The sequence below is a fragment of the Orbicella franksi genome, chromosome 11, assembly GCF_964199315.1.
Source record: "Orbicella franksi chromosome 11, jaOrbFran1.1, whole genome shotgun sequence".
Lineage (NCBI taxonomy): Eukaryota > Metazoa > Cnidaria > Anthozoa > Scleractinia > Merulinidae > Orbicella > Orbicella franksi.
In genome coordinates this window covers 22012900-22039798 of record NC_138155.1, presented here as the reverse complement: position 1 = coordinate 22039798, position 26899 = coordinate 22012900, and the positions used below count along the sequence as shown (strand labels likewise).

Below are 26899 nucleotides of genomic sequence, written 5' to 3'. Positions count from 1 at the left end.
AATAAAAGCCATGATTGTGAAGTTGTCCTTCTCTCCAGAAAAGTTAAGTCGTTTTCCAGCTTGACCCATTCCACGTTTGTCACCTTCCTGAAGAGAAATATGAATTATGTGAATAGAAGCAAGAAAAAAGCGTAGGACTTAAATCAAACTGTCCTCTTTCATCCTGTAGTTGTCCAGTTGGCAATGAAATCGCGTTTTGATCAAGTATCAACACAAAGGTGTGAAGGTCTTTCTCCCAATGCAGACCGTTTCTAACATTTTCATCCATACAGCATGCCTCCTAGTTGCCTCTTTCCAGAGAAACTTGGCAAGGTTTACATCCATACACCAGGCCCGGCCAATAGGTGGAAGGAGTGTTAATAACAAAATGACACTAACCTTTTGTCTTTATCCTACTGCCTGGCTTAGCACGTCCATCACAAAACTTTCTCCAGCTACATGACATCGAGTCATCAGCTTTGCCTTAGTGGAAAAAAAATAACTTCATGGTTAATTTAGACAAAGTTGAAATAAGAAATGTTTATCGATTAAATACAGCGAGTACATCCTACTCTGCGAGGCGGTTTTTTGAAGATGCCGGTAATTTCCCCAAGAAGAGGGAAGGGAGAAGGTCAAACTGGCCTCCTAAACCCTCGAGTATACTACTCAGGGGTACACAGCAAGCTGATTTCTCAGAATTCATCAGGGATCATCTTGGCCATGTCGAAGTGTTAAAAACTAAGCGTTACTAAAACAGTTTTCCTTGTTGCGGAGAAACATTTCTGAACTGCCCCGTTCCCCATAAGTTGTTCCCTGACAAACCCTCCCAGCCAGGAAACACAGATTTCTACATACTCAATATACCCAACACTTCAATGACCGGAAAACGAATTTGCCAAACTGGAATTCTGTAGAAAACCGGTTTAACGAGGACTGGGGTTACACTTGGTGTTTCCCAGCCAGCGCGGATTACGTTAGGGGAACAGATATTGAAAGTAATAGAACTGTTGGATGCTTCTAAACAGACAAATCCAGCGGGCTAATGTACAGGTACAATAAAGCTAACAGATCTAAGACATAACTATAGTGCGAGCACATGCAGGTCTTTAAAACTCGATCAAAAGTTTTGGGCGCTTGCGCAAATGAAAGACAACATAGCAAAAATGAGCGTTTACATGTACATAACCGGACTTGTCTGACAGTCAGGAGGGGGCTTCACTGGGAGTTGAGAATTGTTCAGAATTTTAGCCGCCAGCAGAGAAATGAAACGTTTTAATAACTGATCAGATGGATCTGAGATTTGCAAAGTTTACCGATATTTAAGAAATGGACTGAAATGGTAACCGAAAGCTGAGGAATCACTAAAAACTTAAGTGTGACTGAGATAACATTCCAGCAACCCCTTGAATACCCTCTTGTATTTACACTAAGACCCCCTCCCACCACCACTCCTTTTAGAATGGGGTAAAAATGATGTAGCATCCCTGTGGGTCTTGTACAGCACGGCCATTAATCGACACGAGAGAAATAAATGATATAAAGTTAGGAACCATGAACTCACCACTATTGTGAAGATAAACAAAATCTTTTCCATGTGCAACTCGTCAGTCTAATGTACTAGGCGCCCCGCTGGCACAACTAAACCAATCTGCAAAGAGATTAAGAACACCTTTTAAGCAATGACAAAAACAAGCAAATAAAATTCTACGTTTTAAGAGCAACTTACATGTAAGAGCTTTCTTCAGTTTTAATTTTTTTAAAAACTTAAAAATAGTGTATTCTAATTGGATTTCGAGAGCACAGAGCGGTTTCCAGTCGAGTGTTGAAAGTAATCAGGGAATTACTTTGGTCTTTGTTTTGGTTTCGGTTTTGGTTTTACTATAGTTTGAGATTGGTAGAGTAGTCCAATTGGCTAGCAAATGGTTTGGTTTTGGTTTTGCGAAACTCAATTGAAAATCGCTTGAAGGCGTTAAAGCGAAATATCAAGCTGCTCCAGCTTACTTCAGATTTCATATGTATTGAAAAAAAACTGTTAAAAAGTTATTAAAAAAAGTTATTTAACTTATTATTATTATTAAAAAGTTTTTAAATTGTGTTGTGAAATGAGGGATTATAACGTTAGATCATCAGAAGATTTTTAAAAATGTAAGAAATTAGATGATCACGTACAAACTTGGGAACCGGTTGAGAACACATTGAGACCGATTTGATATCACAAATTAGGTAAAACCAACTGATAAATTTATGAGCAAATTCTCAGTAAATGTTACCATTCCTTTGTAAATGTTTCGTCAAATAATACCTCCCTCACTCACTCATCCTCTTCGCATCTGTGGGTGGAGCATAAAGCTACAAATAATACCTAGTTGTTCTATTATTCGTATCATTGTAGTTCCCACATGCGTACACTTCGGTATCGATTCGGTAGACAACATTCTTGTTATTGACAAACTTTCCTAACATACTTTGAACAATACCTTCCGAAAGAAAAAGCTAAGCTACCTCTACAGAATATAACTTACAATACCTTATTGTACAGTTCGTACCTTGAGGAAAACTCCAGCGATTTGCTTAGAATACACACAGCGACATCTTTGGCTTGACAAGAGGCACGTGCTTTGAAAGTTTGTATGTCGTAGTACAGTTCTTGTCTTAGGTATTTATGTTTCGTCACAGCTCCAAACGCGAGGACAATCCTAAATTGAAGTTTGATATCTTTTCGGGGCAGCAAACGAAGCCAAAGATGGATTTTTCTTTTTACGTAAATTGAAATTTTGAACGCAAAACGTTCAAACGACGAAAGCGTCGAGCGAGTATAATTTGCATTTTAAATTTTACATTTTTGCGAGCCCGCTTTGAATATACATTTGATTGGTTTGTCTTCGCATTTTAATCATGTCTGGGGTATTTAAACTCCTTCGTATGAGAATATTAGGCTCAGTCGACACTACGCCGGAGAAATTTGAAAAAGCAGCTCTAATTATTTCTACGGTTAGGCCTACCGTCCACACTAATCCGTTACGAAAACGGAGCTTTTCGAAAACGCTCTTCAAATCGGAGGAATTCGAAAACGCCTGCTTTACGTTTTAGTGTGGGCGGAAAACATTTTGAATACGGAGCTTTTCGACGGCGATTTAGTCACTATAACCATGCGATTTCCATGCCGGAGTTTTCCTCGAAAACAAATCCAAAATAAGCAGTGATTGTTGCGTTTTAAAATTTCGAGGAGGGGGGGGGACCTGTGGACTTCAGACGTATGGAACTCTGGAGGTGTCTACGGAATGATTGAACTGAATACGGGTGAAAAATTTTTTTTAAGATAATGGGCGGTTTTCATTCGACCAAAAATTTCCGAACTTTGAAACGGGGTCAGGGATAAAAAAAAAAAAAAACTTCCTGGCCGATGTCCGGAAAATTTGGAAAATGTTGAAAATCCGAAATGCGAATCATTTAACCAAAAAGTTCCGGAAATTCTGGGAGCAGAATCAAATGGAACGGAAATTTCCAGTAAGAAATTTTCGAAAATTTGGATATGCCTCGCGAGGTTGTCCTCACAGTGTCCAGAAAAACTCAGAACGCCGTTACAATTTTCTACTGGAAATATCCGAAAATTCAAACCGGAACTTTTGGTCAAATGCAAATTGCCAAGTTTTCCTAAAATCTTCGGAATCAATGAGCATGTTTATCCAATTTATCCGACTGTTTTGACACAGTTTGGGCTTCTAACATTTAGGTTTTTCAATGTTTTAAAAAGTCATATACGGACGTTCGGCAAATAACTGGTGTTGAATTCTTTTTTACCATATAAACCGCATAAATTCTCCCGCGCTCATTGGCTAATTTTCAGTGTCAATTTTTTTCATTGCTAATTTTCATTGACAATTTCACTGTCAAAGTAGCTGTGCATCCACTCGGCCATCGCCTCCTGGATCCACAGCTACTTTGACAATGTTGTGACGAAATATTCATGATCAATAACAGGACAGACGCATGAAAAACTGACGTCAATTTGTTACTTAGAATAGGTGTGTAGGGATAAAGAACCCATTACATCAACCATTGATAAGATGTTCACTGGGTATCTTTCTACAGCTAGTGTTTTCTGATACATAGTGCAGCTGAAACTGGCTGTTTTGAACTGTCTGGGGAAAAGAGAAATAGTTCGAAAGAGTGAAGGGTCAAAATAACCACCGGGTCCCTTTCCCTTATATCTGTACATCTGCCCCCTGAATATAAAATTTACCCCTGGATATCTCCGTCTGTGACGTAAGTTAAGTCAATAGGCCATATTCATTTTCTCGGTATTGGACTGGCACTAGCTTGCAACTGAGGCTAAAGCGTCTTTTCAAATGCAAATGCATTTATCTCTTTTTAAAAAAGCCTGTTCGGAAGAGGCCCCGCGCTGCGCCCCCAAAGGAATCGAGATCGAGCTTATTAAGTCAGGGTGCGCTCATCATCTTCAGTGACTGTTATAGATCAGTTTTATAACAAAAGCCCAGTTCTTCGGTGCGCCAAGCGCGACCAATCAGAATCCCGAATACAAATGACGTTCTGAGCCGTTAAAAACTTCCAAAATACATGATTCACGGCCCAGTTATTCAAGTTTAGTCGCTTGTGTTGTGAAGTTTATACCCAAGCATACATCTCACACTAAATCAGCAAATATTTCATCAGTTTTCTTTGAATACTTTTCAGAACTATAATTGTACGGCAATTGTTTGGTTCCTTAGCTTCCTCTCTCACTCCGCGCTTTGTAGCCTCGCCCCGGCCCGCCGTCCATCCAGACCCCTGTCCGCCCCCCCCTCCCCCGCCCCCACAAAAAAAAAGTCTGCTATACATGTGGAATATTTTAGTCTCAGATGATCAAAAACAAGACACCTTTTTCAAACTATTCTTTTTATTCGCGCTTCAGGCGTTTATTCACAAGACGATAAATACTCATGAACGATTCTATGCGGATTTGGAGGCGGCAAATTATCAACTAACCAGTTCAAATTCTAGAAGACAGTATGATTCCATGCTCGTGAACGGAATGTGTTCAAGATGCACTTAATGAAATATGGAGGTGAACCACAACGACAAGACATACAAACTGCAGGCGAGGTAAATTTACAATTGATTATAGATGGCTTATATACAAGGCTATAAATAAGCTAAATCTGTTGGTATTAAATCTGCAACAAAAAATTACGAACCCTCGGTAAATTTGAGGTCGACTCCAAAAACTAGACAGGGGTGTAAACAGGTTGTTACGAGGAATTTAATTTACAATGATTTACGTCGCAAGAAAATTTACGAATTACAGGGATCAATAACGCCTGTAGCTGTCTGTCAACCTTTGTATCCTTTCAGTTTTTAGTGAGATCAACCACACGAAGTAATCGATCCATAATTCATGTCTTAATAAAGTAGAAAATTCTCCAAACTCGCAGAAAAGAATTGTGTACAGACCTGTAAGGAGAATGTGCGGCCTGATATCAGGCCTGAAAGTTCCAGAGTACCGCGAGTAAAAAAAGATTGTGATGGTGAAAATCCTTTGAGATAATAAATCAAATTAACAGTACTATTACAGAAACACGGTCTAACAAAACCCATTAGTTTTTGATCTTTTTAAACCACTTGGAATCTCTGACTTTTCTTTTTGTTGTCGTATTTGCAAAGCTGCCGCTACAATACTGAGTCACGCGAACAACTAGCCTGTTCGTTAAACAACCCGGCAATTAACTGTCGGCACTCTCGTGGACGCTCGTAATGTCTCGTGCCGCTTTCTGATTGGTTGTTAACCAATCGGAATCCCTCGACTGTGACGAAGATTGAGCAAAAACGGAAACTTGCTCTCTTGTCGAGTTTTTTTTTTGGTTTTATTTTGTTTTGTTTTGTTTTTTAATCATTAAATTACTTTATCTCTGAAGCGCAACTACTATTTGCAAAACTGCCAGAGATTTTCTCAGCTATGCATCAATAAATTTATCTTGGCAGCGAGCTGAGAACTGTGACAAAACTTGGAGTTACCCAAATTTGATCTAAACGACGTGAATAACTTGTCTTCAGATGCAATAACAAATATTATTACAAAAAGCCCCCCGAATCCCTGAGATCGGGCTTGGTCAAAGGAATTCCCGCAAAAAATATTCATGTCAATCAATTAGCGTACGATCGCGAACTTCAAGTAGGCGAAAGTTGGATTCAAATTGTTCCAGTCACGACTCAGACTGTGTTTCCGATTTCAACATCGACTACGTTCTCATCGGCCGCTATGTCTTCGTGCGTGCTCTCGTCGTCCGAACACAAATCGATCGTGGTAACTGGGCGCATCACCGCATCGTTGTTGCCATGGTCACGGGTAGTTTCCGCTGTCTCCCGTTCTTGCTGTTGCGCGGACTCAGTCACTTCTACGTCCGCAATAGAGACGGGGGGAGTGGGTGAGGTGGGCGTGGTCCCATCCACGTCGATATTCTCCGATTCGGGTGACGCCACAGGGGGTGTTCCTACAGCCGAGTTAGTAGACGAGCCTCCTCCTCCACTCCCACCGACACACAGTCGACAATTGTAAGAATCCATGGCTTCCGCGCGCTCTGGGCTCAGACCGACACATGCAAGGTGGTACCATTTCTCACAGATGTCACACTGTACCCACCCGACTTCGTCTCCCTGCGGTCTTGAGCACGACGCGGCTGCACATATTTCATCGTCATCATCATCATCGTCTTCGTCCTCTTCAACATTAACGATTTCTTCCTGTTTCACTTTAGTAACTTTATCTTTGTCCTTTCGGCGCCGTTTCTTGGGTATTTCTGTTGCCGTTGCAGCAGAATTGGCACTGCTCGCGTTCGACGCTCTTCTCACTGGCTTTTCTTTGTCTTCGTTGTCTTTTTTCTTTCGCTTTCTTTTGACTTTTTCTTTGTCTACCTTTGCCTCAAAAAGCTGCAAAAAAGAAATAAAATCAACATTTTAATTAAGTACAATGTACCTACAAAACATGTAGCCTGATAGATCCCAGTTGGCAAGTTAAGTCCTCCACGCTACAGTTGCTACGAAACAGTTGCCAGGTAACAAGGCTGTCAGGTAACATAACACGTCCTTGTCACAGCAGGCTGTAACAACTGACTGTGTTGGCGATTTCAGATGCGCTTTTCTGATGGATCGATAAGAAACTAAAACCTCCGTATTCCACTTCAGTGCGTACGAACAATAGTACCAGAGCGAGGTTGGGGTCGACATTTTCATACATTTGCTTTATTTTTGTCAACCCTGAGCTCGACTCGGCGCCATTGTTTGTTGGAACGCGGGAAAGGTCAATTTTCAAAAAGATACGAAACTTGAGTACGTTTTCAGAAAGTACCTGTGTTTCTTGCTCTTCCTGGGTTTTCTGACTGAGCAGCACCTTCCAAAGCTGTTCGGTTTCGTCTAGCGATACCTCCAACAAATCTCCCTCCATCATAAGCTGTTCGGCTTGCCGTCGTTTTTCTTCGGATAAAGTCGGTCTTACTTCGGCCGTTGCACTGTTGCCAGAATCGTCCGTGACCGACACATCGCCCGAAGCAGATTTCTCCGAATCCTCCTCCTCGGGTCCAACTTGCGCCAGCCGAAGCAGGGCAGCTGATGCGGACAAGTTTTCTGCGCTCACTCCATGCGGCCACGAAGCTGAAGTTCTACTAAGAAACGTGAGAAGCGCCACAACATCTTCATCGGCAAGAAACTGCCTAGAGCGATCTTGCCAGTTCATTGCTCTTTCAGTAAGGAACTGAAGGGCCTCACCCTCGGGAAGGCGGACAGGAAGCTTCTGTAGCGATACCAGCAGAGACAGGATTGTTTCTAGACGCGGTCTCCTCGATCTTGAGCACAACGGGCACAGATATTTAAGCTCCTTAGCCGCTTCCAGCGCGGCGGAGCCCTTGCCCATCGATTTACCACCCTGGGTGCGAGGTAGAGGGACACAGGAACCATGATACCACTCTTTACAGAGCTCACACTGCAGCATAAACCCGTCCGGTCCCCGCCGACATATGCAGTACTGTCCGTCTAGGCTTTCGCCAAGCTGACGATTCCTGTCTTCTTCCTTTTGACGTGTAATATTGACTTGGCGTAATTGCCGCATAGTTTGGATTTCTTTGCTTTCTGCTTCACGAAATTCAGCGATCTGCAGTGCAGGATCTCTGCCAATGTATTCATCCAACGCCACTAGTTCTATTATAACTTCTCGTTCCTTTTCGATTTTTTCTTTTTCTGCCTTTTCGCGCTTTTTGCTTCCACGAGGCTTTGGACATGCTTTGTACATTCCGACGTCCTTGCGAGGGGATAAGATCTGAAAACACAAAAGCCACACACAAAAAAACAACCAAGTTAGACGGTTGAAGAATATTTGACTGCGAGGACGCGCTACAGGAAATTTTATTAATAGGGAGATGAGAGGTATTCTCTTGTAAAAATTTTGAAAATGTTCTTTCGGAGTTTGTGAATTCTAAAACTCGTCCAGACACATATCGATGCCAGTTCCAAGCCATTTCAAGTCATTTTTCGACATCGCATAAAATGAAAATACACTCGCCACGTTGTAAACAGTGGAGGACTGTCCTTAATACTATCTAAGCACTAGTCCGCTCACTGTCTTTCTCCGGTTAAAATACTGATACTACTAAACTTGAACTCCCACTCAAATCTAGTAGCTCCTTACTTGCTTTGAAACAACTATGGTTGCAGAACGAGTTCACCAGTAGCTTGTTTACAAACACTTACCTCCAAGAGCGTAGCTGAAGAATTCTTCTTGAGAAATGTCCTTGCCGCACGGTCCCTCCAAGCGCGCGCTGCAGCCACTTGGGACTCCATTTGAGGGAGCTGTTCTAGGCGCACGGGAATGGGCCTTCCTCGCATGACCAGGGCCTCCAGCACATCAAGATACGGATAGTAATCATCATTCTGGGGCCAGATCAGAAATGGTAAGCGTGAGCCAAAAATGTTCGTTACAACGCAGTTACACTGTACATAATCCTTTTGGTTTTGAAGTGTGTACAGAGGTTGTTGTAGCATAGTCTGCGTAACAAGTGTTGCCGGTACGCTTGCAACGCGGTTAAGTATTGTGGAGCCCGCCACCCCCCCTCCCCACCCCCTCTCTCCCACGGCGGGGAACTCCCATGTAAAACGGTTGGGGATGCTTCTCGAAACATTTGCATTAAACCCCTGAAGGAGAACAAACTGGGCTTGACTCGAGCTTTATTTGACCCCTAAAAGATACAACTTAAAACGGAAACAAAAGCGTTTCTTAATTATTTCTTCGAGTGCACCATAAAAGATACCTTCTCAGCTAAAATAAAGGCGTTTCGTCCTGAACACCCTAAGTGAGACTAACATCTTTGCTTTACACCCATAAGTGGGACGACGAGCACCCCCGACCTTTACTCGTGGGATCCCCCTTTCCCTGGGGCTGTAGTCAGAGTCGTCTTACCTGAACTTGATCGACCTTTTCAGACCATTCTCGAGCTTTGCGGAGCGCTTCTTTGAGCGCACTCACATTTGGAAGGTATAAGGGAACACGAGATGCCTCTTTTACTATTGCTTCCACTGTGGCCATTACGTGACGGGGTCTGTTTAAAAAGAGAAAAAAATTCACAAGATCGCGTCAAAGATAATCCAAACATAACGAGCTTTAAAAATACAACTATAATGGACAAATCCCTCTATGAGACGTGCCTGTAGGAAGTTATGGTAGTTGTATTCATCATCTTGGACTGGCTATTTGTGTTGATTAATACAACTACCATGATTCCTGGCTTTGCGTGACAACTTCAAAGTTCATGGCTGTCACGCAGTATCGCTACCCAAAGCGTTATGGCGTGACAACCCAACATAACGCTTTCACAACAAAGGGTAAACACCTGTAATACAACAAGGAACGGGGCAGTTAGCAGTATCTTCTTTCAGAATCCTTTACAGATATTTTCTGGAGGGTTCATCGCGAAGAAGACTTTTGCGAGGAAACCCCAGAAAAAAGATTATCTTTCTAAAGCTAGGAGAGCATGTCTGCGACGCTGTACTAAGAATAAAAGAAAACAAAAAAAACCAACAGTAATCTTGTTAAGTGTTTAAACAGAGATAACTAGATTCCGGTTCTTCTTTGTTATCCTATTTTCCGGTTAAAAAACACATCTGCTTTATTGTTTCATTCTTGCCAATCAAAGTTTATCAGTGACTTAACTGGATATTACCTCGCTTGAAGACATAGTTTCGCCTTTTCTTCCCAGCGTTCACCCAAAGCTACAAGACCACGGAGTTCGCTGACTGCTTTCTCAATGGCTAACGAAAGAAAAAAACTGCAATAAGGTATATACGCATGTGCAACGTTAGTTCTCGGCCACTGCAAAACGTTTGCGGATCATACTCGCAAATAGACGTCAATACGTACCACCACCCTCCACCCCCCTGGCAAAAAAAATCATCCCACGTCCACGTCCCTCGGGTAATACTTCAGAAGATCACGTCCATATTTTTTCACTTTTCTTTTCTGTATACCTTACACCCAATGTTTACTACAGAGAAATAACTCTCCTACATTCCCCAACCACGCATTTCGTGTGAGCCTCGCGCGCAAACGCGGGTTTCTCGCGCAAGATGGGAGAGAGACAACAATAACGTGTTATCCAGCATACCGGTTTTCTGTGGAAGTGAGTTTCCAGTCTCGAGCAGTTCTTGTAGTGTATCAAATGAAACCTCTTCTGTGTTGGCCAGGGTAATATTGACCTGCTCCAACCACTTGGCCAGCCTTAATTCCTGCAACACGAACAACAAAATGTAATTCCATATGATTAGTAATATTGGCTAGAGCGATTCTTTGAATGATTCATACACCAATGTAGCAGAGAACTTGCTTTTGCTAATGAGGCCTGAACAAAAAGGCTTCCTAGGTTTTATATGAGCTAGTTCAGACTGGCCACATATCGACGTAACGACATAAACGTAACGACATACCATGGACGTTATGTCGTTATGTTTGCAGTGTGAACATCCTGACATATGACATAATAGCAACATAACAGCATAAACACAGTATTAGGGAAAAAACAGTGATCTTTTCCTCATGCTTTGATGTCGATGTTCACATTGTGACACAAGCGATTACATGCATGTCGTTATGCCATTATCAGCCGGTATGTCGCTCGTGTCAACAAGGCTTAGCTGATTAGCTGAAAACTGGTTGGTAGTAATCTGTTCAAACCTGTTTCAGTTTGGGTATCTCTGGTAAGTCAACATCCAGTGTGTGACCATTGTCCAGGAGTTGCTGAAGTTGAGCCACATCAGTTGTTCCACTTTGTATCACCTTCTGAGCTTCACACTGGAAGCTTTCCACGTGCGTCATTAATTCCTGTAGCATTTAAAAAACAAAAACAAAAACAAAAACGGTAAAACCATTAATGAGGTAGTCTCAATCATATCTCGTACTTTAGAGGTCACGCATCACGCAATGCTTCTATGAAGGTTGCGTGACGTTCCAAGAAACACATTAGTTCCTGTAGCATTAAAAAACATTTACGCCAATCGTGAGGTAGTCTCGTTCATATCCGTTACTTTAGCGGTGACGCAATGCGAGCTGCGTGACGTTCCAAGTAACAGATGCGAAGGAGACTATAACATTGATGGAGCTGTAGTCTTGATCACAGCACTCTCCTTTCTTTGAACACTTTCACTTTGAATTTCTGGAAGTAGCGAATACATGCCCTTTCTTCTAACCAACACTGAGAAGAGGGTGATGAGTGTTTCAGAAACTTGTGTCATGCTACTTGAGGTTGCTCTGTTACATATAAACTCTAAATCCAGCGTACAACGGCCTGAAACCTTTCATTAATTGTTAGAAACTAAACGAAAAAGACATAAACTAAGCAGTATGTGTTGTATCTATTTGTGACAAGAATCTCGCTACATAGACCCTATACTCACTTGTACGAGCTCTGCTTCCCTGACCACACAAGGCAAGTTCTGCAGTTGTTGCATGAACCCTTGTAGTTCATCAAGACTCAGGCGAGTGACTGGTACTGTGTCTGCTCCACCATGGGGTCTTGTCCTGTGTTTCCTGCTGACCAGCTGCAGAGCGACACTCGCACAGCGTTCGGCTTCAGTTACAGCAGCCTTAAGTTGCTGGAAGAGATCACAGTCAGGAAACTGGCTCTGTTCTGCTGTGGTCACCAGGTCCTTCAGCTCTGATACATCTGTAAAGAAGTAGAGTGATCAATTTGTGATTTCTCCCAACCATACCTATACATAACCTAGTAGAGAGGTAATGAGAAAATTGAAAATCATCACCTACACGACTAGTGTGGTGACCAACAATAATTAAAGAAACTCCTTTACTAACTCACCAACTTTGGGATCCGACGGATCTAAAGATCTCTTAACTTCAGTAGCCCAGTTGTCAAATGAATCAGCTCTTCTCTTTAAGCGTAGAAGCATGGAAGGCAGCTCCTGAAGAGTGTATCGATATCTGTTGGTATACAGATTACAATGCACATGATCAGCCTGTGAGTCAAGGTTTGACAAGAAAACTTCGGATATTGAATATATTGTACAACATGAGCAAAAATTATTATTCTAAGAATTACCTCAAGCTCTTTTCAGTAGCTTCGCAAGGGCACAGCTCTGTGACACAGTCAAGACAGATCAGTTTTCCTAGAACAAATGAAAACACAAATTATAACGTACTGTTAGTTTAGGACAGTTTTCATTCGAGTCTCCAAAAGTAATTGGCTTTGCATCAACTACGTTGCACGATTGGCTTGGGAAGCTCGTGCCACTTTTTCATATCAAACCAAAACCAATCCTGACTCACTGGTACTCAGTTTCCAGCACTTTGCATCAGCTACATGTTATTACTTTCAGTTTTGATTGGTCCACTGTATTGTCCGTGTCCTTGTGATTGGCTAGAGTGATTACTTTGGTTTTGGTTTTTTGACACTCAATTCAAAACCAGACAAATAAAACAGTGATTAGATTTGCCAGATTAGACCTAACAATCCCCCCCCCCCCCCCCCGTCCTCACCTGACTCCAGCTCTATACAAGCAACCCCTCCCACTTGCAAATGCAGCGGGATTTCAGAGAACTCTAGTAAAGAAGAAAAAGCGCAGCGGCCAAACTTGCAAAAACCTACCTGGATTACAGGGACACTGAACAGCCGACAGAAAGCAAGTAGTTTTGCACACATTGCACTGTCGCTCATCATCTGGTAACAACTCAAAGGCTTCACCTCGTTCAAACTCTGGGATACCCTGTTTCAAGAGTAAGCATGATGTAAGTATTATGGGTGTGATCTAGAATAAATGGTAAATGATTTCCAAAACATCAAGCACCAAAGGCACAATCCTCTAGGGAGTCCGGATGGGACCATGCTTCTCCTGGAAACGTTTTGGATTTTGATTTTAATGGGTTTGAGTCACTGTGAAAAATAAGAGTTGATGGATTTTAGTAAATTGGTCATCTGTTTTTTTTTCTTGTAAATCTGGCAAAATAAAATGATTGGAAGAACTTTTATGGATCCACGACTGATGAGGTAAAGTGAACTCTACAGTTGCAAAACAACTACGCTCTTTCACTTTGAAGTATTTTCATGTGCAACTGTTTGTTGATGGGTAAAATCACTGATTGCTGAAATGACTTGTAATGTGGTTCTTCAAAACAACTGTTGCAACCTAAACCTACCATTTTAGTCAATCTGTGCCTTCTGTTGGCCTCTTGTTCTACAACAGCCAACATCTCACTGTAGACTGCTTTGGCCAGGTCCAAATCTAAACCATCTGGGTCTGCAGCCATCTTACAAACCAGCTCTTCATGAGAAAATACAGGATTTCTACTCATCTCACGGTAGTGTTGAATACACTTGCGCCCAATAGGAAGCTAGAAAATTGATAGAAAGTCCAGTATAAGAGGTAAACTTTGGCATAATTTTCCTAAAGCTCAAATCTGTCTCCGAATCTGTGCCAGCTTGGTACAATAAAAATTCACCACTAATAGAGTCTGTCTGTTTATACTACACAAGTGAATAGCGCTTTCTGCACATTCTGATTCGCTAGCTAGGAGGTGAATTGTAGTACTGGGCTCTGTAAATTTGCGCAAAATATTTCGATGAATATCTGAAGATTGGGAAAACGTACAGACCTAAAACTTCGAGAAGCGTCTTCTTTCTTTATCTCCTATAACATCATAATTTCTTGACTTTATCAACTAAATGGTTTTCGAATTATTTTTTTATTGCGCGACAGCACAAACAAAGAATCAACTACCTACCCAGTCTGCTGTGGCAAAATTGACAGCCTCCGCTAAATTGAGACCATGGTTAAATCCAGCATGATACGCCCTGGGAAACGTGACCACAAACTCTCCCGCATATTGATTGGTTCTCACCACAGGTACACCCTTGGCGGTGAGCGCATTAGGGTTAATAATGGTGACAAGTTGATGAAGAAGATCAGGCTGCGCTTCAAAGAGTTCTGGAGCTGCTTCCTTCATAGAGCGCTCAAAATCTTCAGCGTTATCTCCTGGTACACCATACCATGTCTTTGGCTCTCCCCTGGAAAACAAAGGAACAAACTTTGGAGCTACAATAGGGATAGTTAGTTATATAACTGTATGTGAAAATCAGATTGGTTGAATCAGAAATCGTGTTCACCACTGTGGTTGACATGAAATATGCTTAAAGCAGCATGTTTATTAGATCCATAGAGCAGTTTTTACCATGCTACACAATTGGCTTAAAACTCGCACCACTTTCTCATCCAATCAGAGGTAAAACCAAAACCAACACTTCGCTCACACAAGGTTTCCCATTCTTCCCCTCAGCTACATGGATTTATTTTGGGTTTTGACTGGTTAACTGAATCGTCGATGTTCTTTGACATTGGCTCAGACAAGTGACTACTTCAGGTTTGATTTTAGAACACTCAATTTTCAAGAATGCAGCTCTATATGAGAGTGATTATATTGATCAGCTAACTTCCAGTACATTCCCATCTACAAGATCACGGTCCAAACTTCAAAACATATTAATTTTCTTCATACTATCTTGACATCATAGCCGCCCATTTCTTCATAGATTCACCTTCTAAAAGGCTTAACAACAGCCTTAGCAGCAATCCTTTTCGTAATTTTAAATAAAACATACAGTGGTTTTCAATTGAGTGTTGGAAGTAATCAGGCAATTACTTCAATTGGTTTTGCTACCATCTGAGATTGGCCAAGTAGTCTAATTGCCAAGTAACTGGTTCTACTTTTGTTTTTGGACACTCAGTTGAAAACCACTCTCTCTTTATATATATTAATCTGCTAACCAGTGCATATAGTTGATGGAATAACTCCAGTGGTCTTCATTGTGCCAACAAAAACTGCTGAAACACATGCCAACGTATATCCATGGAACCTGATTGGGAAAAAAAACATAACAAATATTAATAATATCACGGTGCTCACACAACCTTGAAAGGTTGGTTGAAGAAAGGAATGCGATGTAACTGACTAATCTGCATACAATGTGTGAATACAGTACTAACTAAAGTGTCCTGTGGGAATGTGAGGGTACATGTACATGTAAGCAATAATGACTACATGCACGGGTAAAAACAAACCTTCATTCCTGATATATCAGCACTAATGTGGGACAACACGGATCTCTCCAAGTTTGCAAGGTTGTTGAGATTCCAACCTGATTTAGCATAAAACTGTAAAAAAAAAATCATACAAAGATTACAAAAACAAAAAATAAATAAACATACTGCAACTCTTTTTACAAAAGATTAAATTTCTATTTAAAACAACCATCTACAACATTAAACCAGGCCTACAACAATAAGTCAGCATGGTTGGGAAAAGCAGTTATTCATAGTGTTGATAAACGTTCTTTGATATCTTGGTAAACTCACCTCCTCTTTGCTAGTGGAAGCATTATATGGGCGTGGAAATCCACTGCCATGAGTTGCTGTGTGCAGATCAGCACCATACTCAACAGTCACCTGAAAGGATTATCACACAGCACGACCCAATAATTATTGCGGTTACACTTTTTTTACAGCCCTGGACTAAGGTAGTTTGGACAAGCAACTTTTTGCAACTTGGGTGAGTGGATTTTGTGGTAAATGGATACTTATTCAATTCTTTCTCTGAATTAGTGAATTATTCTGACTACTTATGCAGTGACAAGCGGCAACATGATCATGTATATAAGACAACTCACATCTTCATCCATTGTGGAAACAAGTCGCCAGAACTCTTTCTCTACCACTTCAGTAGGGACTTGCTAAAGAGGTCAAAGAGAAAAAATCATGTTTATTTAACACTAGCTTAATGACACAGTTCATCATAATTCATTTTACCAATAATTATTTCACACAGAAACTTTACATTTAATTTACTAAACCTTAATTTAGATGGACAATTCTAAGTCTTTCATGGCTAGACATTTAAAGATCAGTTGGCAGACACAGTACATGTCGTAGTAGTCACCTAATGGCAAGTGAGCTGGGGCCCATTTCTTGAAGGTCCCAAAAAGTTTTCCCACTCAGAGAGCTGTTGCAAAATCTCAAACCTTATGATTACAGAGCTGTTTTATTCACTATTCTTAATATAAACAGAGGTTCCATTCCGTACAGTTTCAGGCATATACGCCTGTCTGTCTTTCAATGTCGATTAACTAAAAATCCCTCGTCGGGTCCAAGAAGTTTCCAGGGTTTTCGAGAAACGGGCCCCTGGACTCCAAACCTAGTGGTGCAGGTTCAACCTCTACCCAGGGAGGGGAATTGAAATACTTCTAGTGGCTTGAGTGAGTGATATGCTACAGAATCTTGGATAAGCTTCAGTGTCTAGATTTCAAAACCACCTCAGTCTGCCATAATTATCTGTTAATGACACAATAAATTTAAAATCTTAACTCTTCTAAGGTTACTTTATTGCTTGTAACTCTTGCTAAATTACCTCAGGTGGAAGTTTAAAGTATTCTCTCTTAAAGTTATCAGCCATTTCTCCAAATGATTGTAATGTGTATTCTCTCTTGGCTTGTTCAAACCCAAAAGCCTCTACTGGTTTATTACACTCCTGGAAAAGTTTAAATATTGTTACTACAGTCAAACCTCCTTTAACAGTCACCCCTCTGCAGTGGCCACCTCTCTACAATTTAGGCAGCCTTTTTGTCCTGGCAGATGGCCCATACATTCACTCTTATTTGAACCTCTCTACAACTACAACCTATAGACAATGGCCACCCCTCCACAATGGCTACATGTACCTCTCCACAACAGCCACTAAAGCATGTCCCAACTACCAAAATAACCTCTCAACAACAACCAGCTAATCAACAACTGACGAATGGTATACAAATCCCAATTTTTTATTATAAAAGGCCACAAAACTTGATCCATACTGTGTGTCATTGGTCTCTGTTTCTGTTTGGTTTCTGTATTAGTGATATATTTTGATTGTATTTGGTATTTATACGCTACAATAAGTACTTTGTTTGAAAACTAAAAATGCTAGTACACCCCCTAAAATGGTGTCATCCTAACTCCCCATAAGAGCCACCTCTCTACAACAGCCACTTTCCTCTGTTCTTAAGGTGGCCTTTGTGGAGAGGTTTGACTGTAATACTTTACATTCTCAGTAGGCAGGTTGGATGGGGAAAATTTGGCTCTAGATGTAAATTGAGCTACACAGACCAAGTGCAGTGAAGCCCACGTGAAATGACCAAGATCCAGTTATTCTTCTGTCAGGCTTAACCTAACTCATTACTCAATAAACAAGTATTTGATACTACAGTACCTTAATTGAGCATGTCTTAGTTGGACAAAGTTCTTTAATTAAAAATAACAGTCCAAAGAATCAAACTTGATGTTCCTTACCTCTGCAACACATCTTGGACATCTCCAGTCCCCCCTTGGAACAGACGTCAAGGGTGGAATTAAACAGTAGGTGTGGTAGCTGTCATCACAGCCATCACAGAGCAACATGCTTTCTTCCGAGTCACCTTTACTGCATACTTGACAAAGGTATTCATCAGGCTGGGATAATTACAAATACATAAAAAATACATTACAACAAAATCTAACCATGCTTGAAGTTCATCAAAACTACTCAACCATGCATTGTATTTTCAACTTCCTTCTCAGTGTTTGGAAATGTGGTCAACACAGTCCTTTGTGTTTAATATATTAACGAAATACTTTCATGAACTGATTCAGTTCTTGGATAGACTGAGAGCGACACTTGACCAGTTGGAAATAATTGCACCTACCAACAATAGATTCAGGGAGTCAGAATAAAAGCTTTTCCTGCTGGCTTGTCTTACAGGTCGTCTCCTGGTCAGTTCCGGCTCCTTCTGCATCAAAGCTTCAAGTTTAAGTTTGACACTTTGCTTCTGTCTTGCCATCCTCTGCTTACTAGGAGACTCTCTGGTGTCCCCTGTCAATTTGGTTTTACGAGGTGATGGCTCTGTTTTGCCCTGTTCTTCCACGTCCATTTTCACAGGGCTATCTTGAGGTTCTGTGTGTAAGAAATGTTGTGGCCATAAGAATGTAAACACAAAACAGTGCTTACAAACCACATTTATGTTGTATTCAAGACTTAAAGAGCTTAAAAAAGAAATGTAACAGAATTCACACACTGGTATCTCTTAGATAGAATGAAGAGTGTGATTGGTCGATTTTACTGGCCATATTCTGAAGTATGGCCTGAAACATGCATGCTTTCTGAGTAAAAAAAGCTCTTCTCCCTTCTCGGAGATCAGTCTGTTCTGTAAGATATACAGATCCTTAATGATTTCCCCCCCTTGATTTATGACCCACTTTGCACATGAGCAATAAATCTACAAGTACAAAAATTGGAGCATAGCTCACAGAACAGAACTTAATAAGAGATATGTATCAAATATTTTATAAGGTGAGAGAATATTCATGATAGAAAGTTACAAACTACAAAGCATTTGCCACGTTTCTACAGAGTAAAAGAAAAATTGGGTAGAAGATACAATGCAGGCTGAATAAAAAATGTTATACACCCAAAGGTTATTTGCATGTAGTCAAGTACTTGCACAGCATTTTGGAGTTCTCTTAAACCTTCTCAGTACTTAGCATTTCTGTGTATGAAACATTGACAAAATATTTCACATTTCTTTTTGAAAAACAGCTCATAGAAAACTTTTCCATACTTCTACATAGCACTGTTATTAGAAATACAAATTTCAGTCAATCAGAGCATTGTGTTTCTTTTCGCTTCATTTTAGATTTCATGCAAAACATGATTATAGTCACATTACCATTTTACTGTCTCACCTTCTTTAATGTTTATTTCTTGTTTCGGTAACAAGGTTCCTTTTGTTAAACCAGCCATCTTAGGTCCAGGAGCCAGAAACTGCAGCTTCCTCAACTCAGGATTATTTTCAAAGTCTATGGAATCAAGCTGAAAGAGCAAAAAAAGTAAACATAATATATTAGTTGTGCCAAGACTGCAACAACAATTTATACCATGTCACAGGACCTACAGCCAATCAGAATACAGGAAAGCCACTGTATAATCAATGGTTTTACAGCCAACCTTCCCATGTGCTGCACATATATCGCACCATTTGTGTTAGCCACCGTATTTTCTATGGCATGGTATAAAGGCTTTCTCATGGCAAACCATGGAATATCCCAGGGGTCACCTGCATTTTCTTGGAATACACACAAGCCTTTACATGGCTTGTGAGATATTCCATGGTATACACCTCAAAAGCATGGCATAACTAGTATATACCGACTGGTATGACCAGACAAGATAAAAATGGTATTTACAAATAAGACCAGATCATTACGTACATCCTCAGCCTTAGCTTTTTTCGATCTTCGTGACATCTGGTAGTTGGTGTTGCCATTAGTTGGTGTGTATTCTTTATCTTTGTCCTCCTTCTTTGTATCCGCTGTATTCTGTAGAGGGAAGAACAGCTTTGTTACACAAAGAGAATGTCACAAACATTAATTCACTCAGATCGTCTTTGTCTCGGTGGCTGGAACATATGTCACAAACACTACTGTCATTATATTTTATGGCAAGCATGGTTTACAGTTATCAAAAGAATTCTCTATAAAAGTTGACAGTCCCTAGTCCGCTGTTGAAATATTTAGATTGTTAATTATACTTTTCTGCATTGTAAAACAAAGAGAGCAGCATTAATAGGCTCGCATTAATGACAAATCAACAAATGAATTAAAGTTATCTATTAAAAAACCACAAAATGAATCAGTTAATCAAACAATTATAACAAAAGACACCAATTTGTACATGTACACTATTGTATCACTGAAGACAGTTTTTAATCTGAAACTATTCAGAGTATATAAAACTGGTTCACTACAACAAATTATTGTTATATTTCATACACCTTCCTCAAAGGTTTGACGAATGACATGTGCAGATTTAATGAGTTGTATATTAGCAAATATGTGTAAAGTACAAACAAGGAATTTGTGAAGGTGAATTAATCAACATGACACGAGCGTGGGACAAAGAAAAATTCCCCAACAGGAATTGAACCCGTGACCTCCCGAACACCAGGCGGGTGCTCTATCCACTGAGCTCATGTCATGTTGATTAATTCACCTTCACATTTCATTACCGAGCTTAAAATTCACCATCTTTATTAACTTATCACTAAACAAGGAATTTAATATTCTGCAAGTTCTGATTTTATTTCCTTGTATTGAAAGACCTTTTTCCTCTTTGGTCAAAGGTCTTTGTGCAGATAACCTTTTGCCCCATACTGTAAGATTACACACACATCAATCTGTATTCCCTACAGGGGTTTCATTAATGTTGTCAGCAATAGGGTAACTGGTTTTAACAGGTGGGCAAAACTTTTGAACAGAACTTCTTATGGTCAAACCAGGGGGGGGGGGGGGGGAATCATTCCTACAGCCACTCAATTTGCCTGGTCCCCAGCCCTTAATAATACATGATAAAACCCTGATTTCCCATGTTGCAAACTGGACAGTCAAACTGACCAAACACCACAGGGTAATAAGGTCTCATGTATTTGTGTCTATATTTGTTGTGAAGGTTCTCTTTACCCTTTCAATATGACAATAAGTGAAAATAATAACCAATGTTTCAAAGCCATCAAGACATCAATTTTCTGAAGGTTATTTTAATAAATATTTTTGCTTATTTTATATTGAAAATGTCTTTCAAAATTCTTGACCTTAAATGGTCCAATGGAATCATAGCAATTAAAATTATTGCATCACAATTTGTCACTATTACTGTCAATTGCATACAGGTATATATTTGTGGACTAAACTATTTTGGTTGGCTTGTAATCATTCAAACCAGTTTCAAGAGATTTATACTAGCCATTTCTCTTGCGTATCCTAACATTCATAAGTTTGTAAAGCAAAAATAAATCAGAACCACATCTTACACATATTCAAGTTTCTTTTTGCAAAGAAACCAGCTTTAACATATTCTGCATTCAACAGCCCAGGTGTTAGAAATGTTTAAGTAAATAAGTAAGTGTGACATATACACGTAAACTCTTCTCAACTCATTAATAATTCATCAAGTTTAAGCAAAGGAAGTCCTGACTGTGACTGTGTTTGGATATCTGATCTTAATTAGCATAGATTTTAATGCTTTTATTTCTCTGTTTTCCATTAAGTTTTAGTTTTGATTGAGAAGATATATCAAACAATTGAGATAGTGTTTGACCACATTTCCAAACACCTCAACGTTAGTCAAAAATACTCCACTATGTATTATATTTTTAAATGTGTTTGGAAACCTGATCAAACACGGTCTCTCCTGTTAGATATAATAGGGTACTTCTCAGCATTTCTGTTACTGCATGAAGAGGCATTTAAAGTGTGTTGTTGCCTTACCAAAGGCGGTGGTTCCCCAGTGAAAGCACCTGCTTGGAAAATATCGTAAGGGTAAAGGTACCTTTCATAGTTCATTCGTAAGAGAGACGGGGCTGACTTGCCAAGAACATAGCCCATCTGTGGAGATAGTAACACAAAGGTGTTCATCAGTCTATGTATAACATACTACCATTATCAGTTGAGTAAGGTGCAACAAAAGTTTGGTCATCAGGTTTTAATGTGAAAATGGCATTGTTGTCATGGCAACTGGCTCCGTTTCCAGTGGTAACTTGTCAGCCTTTGACGTCATTAGCAGCAAAGTGTGCAAAATTGTATGCGACATTAAAGGTGACACAGGGCTGTTGATATTGTTACCAATGGAAACGAGGTAAGTTGCCGGTGACATCTCCCCCCTGAATGGGATGCTAGTCCATTGTAGGGTTACCCCCCCCCCCAGCATTAAATTTGCCAGTACCCATTCATACACCTGGGTGGAGAGAAACACTGTGAGAGTAGAGCGTTTTCCTAAGAACACAACACAATGTTCACGGCCAGGGCTTAACACCAGACCGCTCGATATGGAGGTGAGCGCACTAACCTTAAGCCATTGCATCTCTACAGTGAGCAATAGCGGAGACCTATAATTTCAACTTCATCGAGAGGGCCAATATTTCTAAACCGCTGATTGATAGTGGCGATTCACAACAGAATACCCACTGGCACTCTAATGGTTGCCAAGTCTTACTGAAAGCACTGAATAACAAGTTATACACAGATATTCTTTCAGTGATATTTTCAGAAGGCAACACATTAAAACCTTAATAAAAATAATATTACAAAGCAATACCTTTCTGGCCACATTTGACCATTTTTTCTTCCTGGTGATGTACTCAAAACCTCCTTCCTCATTGACAGTCTGTATACAAAGTAGAGATCAACAATCAACAAACACAATATGCAAACTTGCAATGTTAGTAAGACTAATATTACACAATAGGTTACATTTCATGCAGCTTGTATTGGAATTGTTCTACCGCACAAGCAGCACAAACATTCCCTAATGGAATACCCAAGAAACGACATGGTTCTACATGTATAGTAGAGTGAAATCTTAATTTCTAAAGCCTCTCGGTTTGGTTTGAGTCAGGCTTTCAGTCAGATCAGTGTCCTGGCAGAACGTCCACTTTTTAAAGAAAAATTGTTTTATTTCATATGTTTCCTTGTAAACTGTTCATTGGAGCAGACCCTATAGCACATTTTGGACACCCACTTTTCAAATCCTGTCCAAGAGCCTTCTTTGAGCTATTGCTTGTTGGAGAAATTGGGGACAAAATCACAGTGCTCAAACAGAGTAAATATTGAAGGGAATAACTTTTGATTGCATTATCAGGGAGTTCAAGAAATCATTTCTTCCTTTCATATTCCGCTCATACGCTTATTATCAGATAACTTAGAGCTCTAAATATCTCTGACTATCACTCCTTACAATCAAACAAACTAAAATCATCCTTACATTGTACTGATTGCTACACATTTGGCTTACTGTTCAGTTACAAGAATTTGGTGGTAAATAACATAAATATTTCCAGGAAAATAACTTATCTGCTTCATAATGTATGGGAAATTTTAGTAAGCTATCAATTTCTTATAACATGGAAACAACTAGATCTACAGTGTGTATTTTCCTCACACAGCAGATCGAGTAACAATACAGTTGTACGCAAAAATATAATTCATGTGGAATTCTGCTAAAGGATGCTCTGGAAGTGTTTTATAAAAAAGTGTTAAATTTTAAACAGAAGGAAATGGTTAGTAATTATAACTAATATCACTGGATGAACTTTAATATTAGACATTTGGTAATTTCTTCAGTCTACTGCATTTGTATAAAACACCTCTTAAATTAATTTCTTTTAACATACAAATAAATAAATCTGTGTCTATTTTCCTCACACAGCAGATCGAGTAACAATACAGTTTTATAAAATGATATAATCCATGTTGGCAACTGCTAAAGGATGCTTAGTGTTTTGTAAAAAAATGCCTGTCAAACAGCAGGAAACGGTTAGTAATTATTAGGAATATCCCTGGATGAACTCAGATATTTGGTAATTTCTTCAGTCTAGAGCTTTTGTATAAAATGGGTCATTAACTGTTCTTTCATGCAGTGAAACAACTCGAGCTGTATCCTTACAACATATATTACTTAGAATTTCTGCTCGCTGTCACACATTACAATACAAAGATAGAAGCATACTTCGAGAGTTGAAAGAGGCCAATAATTATTATTTTGGTTTTCCTGTTGAATACAGTGACTATGCAGAAACAGTTCAACAATGTCATGCATACAGATGTTTACATATAAAATGTCAAAATATTCTTTTAAACAAGACATCAGTGAGGTTCTTGAGTAGGGGAGGGAATTTGCACTGCATACAATGCTTACCCAAACCATACATATTTCACACACTGTAAACTAACAATCAAAATTCTTGAAAGGCTGTTTTGAAGATGTACTTCACAAGCTAAGCAGTGCTTATTTGAAATATAGTACTTTTGGTTTCCAGTTGGAACTTTGGTACTACAAATTGCAATATGGTAAAGTTTTCTGTGGCCAGAAAACTGGCCACAAAGAGTGTCTGGTGATCAAGACAAAGGAAACAAATTCTGTTTATTCCCGTTCATGTAAATATCTGTCGATTGTGAACGTTATGCAACGGCCGAAGCCAGTGAACTGCAGACATTAAGAGAAAGCAAAATATATTTCCTTGTAACGAAAAGACCTCTGTGAATACCACTCAAATACCAGATCATTGGAAAGAGATATTTAAGAATAAGTTACCTTGAGTTAAGACAACACACCCTAAATAGGAAACCAAGTGACTTGAACATGGTCTCACAAGGTTCATTCTTTCGAAAGAAAACAAAGAAATGTTGCCATGGGCTAATTTTTGTCTCGGCAAGTTTAGCAAAAGAAGTCTTTACCCAACACTACGAATTCTTCCTTCGATTATTTTTTTTCCTGGCAGCGATGGGTAAAAACTTCCTGGAAAGAGCCAATAGGTGCGCTAGTGGTCTAAATTAGCGATCGGAGATTCAAGAAGTCCACGTTGCTTTATACAGCAACTGTTATGGCTATGTCTACATGACGAAATATCTTCCTAGTTCTTACCTTGTAGAGACGAAAAAGATCCAAAGTTTTCCTCTCAACTGTTGGTATCTTGAACGTTGTGCCCTACAAAACGAACCATTCCAACGACAGAGCCAGTTAGAGGGGTGAGAATTTTTTAGAATTAAAAATGAGTAGTAAACATGGCTGCCATCGAGTTAAGGTTTCAACAAAGTGTTTATTTCCCGAACGAGAAAGACGCGTTGTTCGAAAAATATTTACCTGAAGCTCCCAGAATTTTGCAATGCTGTCTAAAAAGTTGAGTTTCACCCTTGTTCTTGCCTGTATAAACAAAGGAACAGCTATTAACGATAAGCAGTTTGAGCAAAAAGAGAATTTTAATGGGAGGACACATGGTTAGCTACAACCTATGTAGGTGAGTTTACCAGTCAAACTCGGATCTTTATCACAATATAGAACGGCTACTAACTTTTTTAGATGGGGCAGCATAAATCGAAGAAACATACAGGCTGTTTATTGTGATCTTCTGGGCAAATTATAGTCTCTTGTTACGTTTTATACGCAGCGGATTTCTTGAAAAAAGACGAACAACTTGTAAATTACCTCAAGTTCATTCAGACGCTGTACCCTCGGTGTAAATCTAAAACTTTCCACATCTACTGAAAACGGAGGCTGCCAGTCCTAGAATTAAACACCAGTTTATGTTAACAATCCTCTCATGGCCAGGATGAATGCCATCACATTAGAGAAATAAAACTTTTGTACGCGAAAAAAGTGATTTCTAACCGGGGGAGGCCGGATTTTGCAAATGCCTGTTCTCTCCGCATAAGGCCTTATCTTTGCAATGTACGCCAAAGGGTCCTGGAATTCCTCTTCGGTAGGTTCGAAGACCGGGGCTTCTGGAGGTGGATTGAAAACGAACTCTTCCCCTTCGTCCTCCATGTCTGTTGTTGAGTCAGGACAAGACCAGCCATTTCAAAACAAAGGACTCACATTTCTCACAAACCAACGCCATTTTTAAAATCGACAAATCATCTCATATGACTGACGGCCCAACTGGCCTTTATTCCTTATATCAGGTGACTACCTTTCTGAGCCGTGATTGGCTTAGCGGTTTTTATCATGACGTAAAGTTCCGTTGAAATGAAGCGAGTCGGAAAGCCATTCAAATTTGCCAAACTAAACATACCAGACCATAACAAGGAAATTTGGGTAATAATTGTTAGGGTTTAAAGGCTCTAGTAACAAGTTAGGACGCACAAAAACTTTCATTATCAACTGTTAATCGGGACTTTTTTTCCAACAGTTCAACAACTTACTTCCGTGACCGCCACCAGCACAAGGAGGTACATTTCCTGTCATTAATCGCGTGCGCTAGTGAATGATTGTAAAACAGTTTACACGCTTGACGCTACAAATTCAAGTTTATTTTGATTACAGGGATCGCTTTCAACACGTGACCAGTTTCTTTTCAACGATGTTGAACATAAACACAAAAAAATAAAATCCCTGAAAATTATGCGAGCTCACTGATAAATAATTCAATTTGACTCGCTGGCGATATCTGCGTTTTTGTAGCTCTGGCAAAAAAAAAAGGAACGTCCAAAGCTACTTCTAGTCCCGGGTTTTCACTACACATACCAAAGGCCTATTTCACAAACACGATCGAGGAGGACGAACGCATGCCGACCCCTCACTCCACCCACCAACCTCATTGCTATAGACCTGCCGAGTCTGCCCACACCCTTTTAAAACTCTAACTAAGGCCTAAGGGTGCGTTCCTCTGGGATGATCTGGTTCAGGATCAATGATCTAAGATCACTCGGATCATGCTGCATCAATGGAACCGATGTAGCCTTGACCAGAGTGGATTCATTGGTTCCTTTGCTTTCCCAAAGGCACGTACCCTAATTGAATTGCATACAGTAGTGCTTTTTCATC

The 26899-nt window shown here is 40.0% G+C and overlaps 1 protein-coding gene across 1 annotated transcript; it reads right to left on the bottom strand.

The window, feature by feature from the left end:
- Positions 1 to 4829: 4829 nt before the first annotated feature.
- LOC145460178 (lysine-specific demethylase 5A-like) lies at positions 4830 to 26009 on the bottom strand. Its single transcript, XM_081444913.1, has 28 exons — positions 25745 to 26009; positions 25562 to 25639; positions 25220 to 25279; positions 25001 to 25063; positions 22676 to 22744; positions 21850 to 21966; positions 19795 to 19902; positions 19270 to 19396; positions 18234 to 18481; positions 17842 to 18000; positions 16922 to 17041; positions 16185 to 16247; positions 15874 to 15963; positions 15580 to 15672; positions 15286 to 15374; positions 14246 to 14528; positions 13661 to 13855; positions 13113 to 13230; positions 12567 to 12633; positions 12327 to 12448; positions 11908 to 12176; positions 11189 to 11335; positions 10623 to 10743; positions 10182 to 10269; positions 9422 to 9560; positions 8716 to 8895; positions 7322 to 8284; positions 4830 to 6903 (listed from the first exon to the last, which is right to left on the bottom strand). Exons 1-28 carry the CDS (start codon positions 25898 to 25900, stop codon positions 6187 to 6189), a joined length of 5049 nt encoding a protein of 1682 aa, XP_081301039.1. The 5' UTR covers positions 25901 to 26009; the 3' UTR covers positions 4830 to 6186.
- Positions 26010 to 26899: the final 890 nt, after the last annotated feature.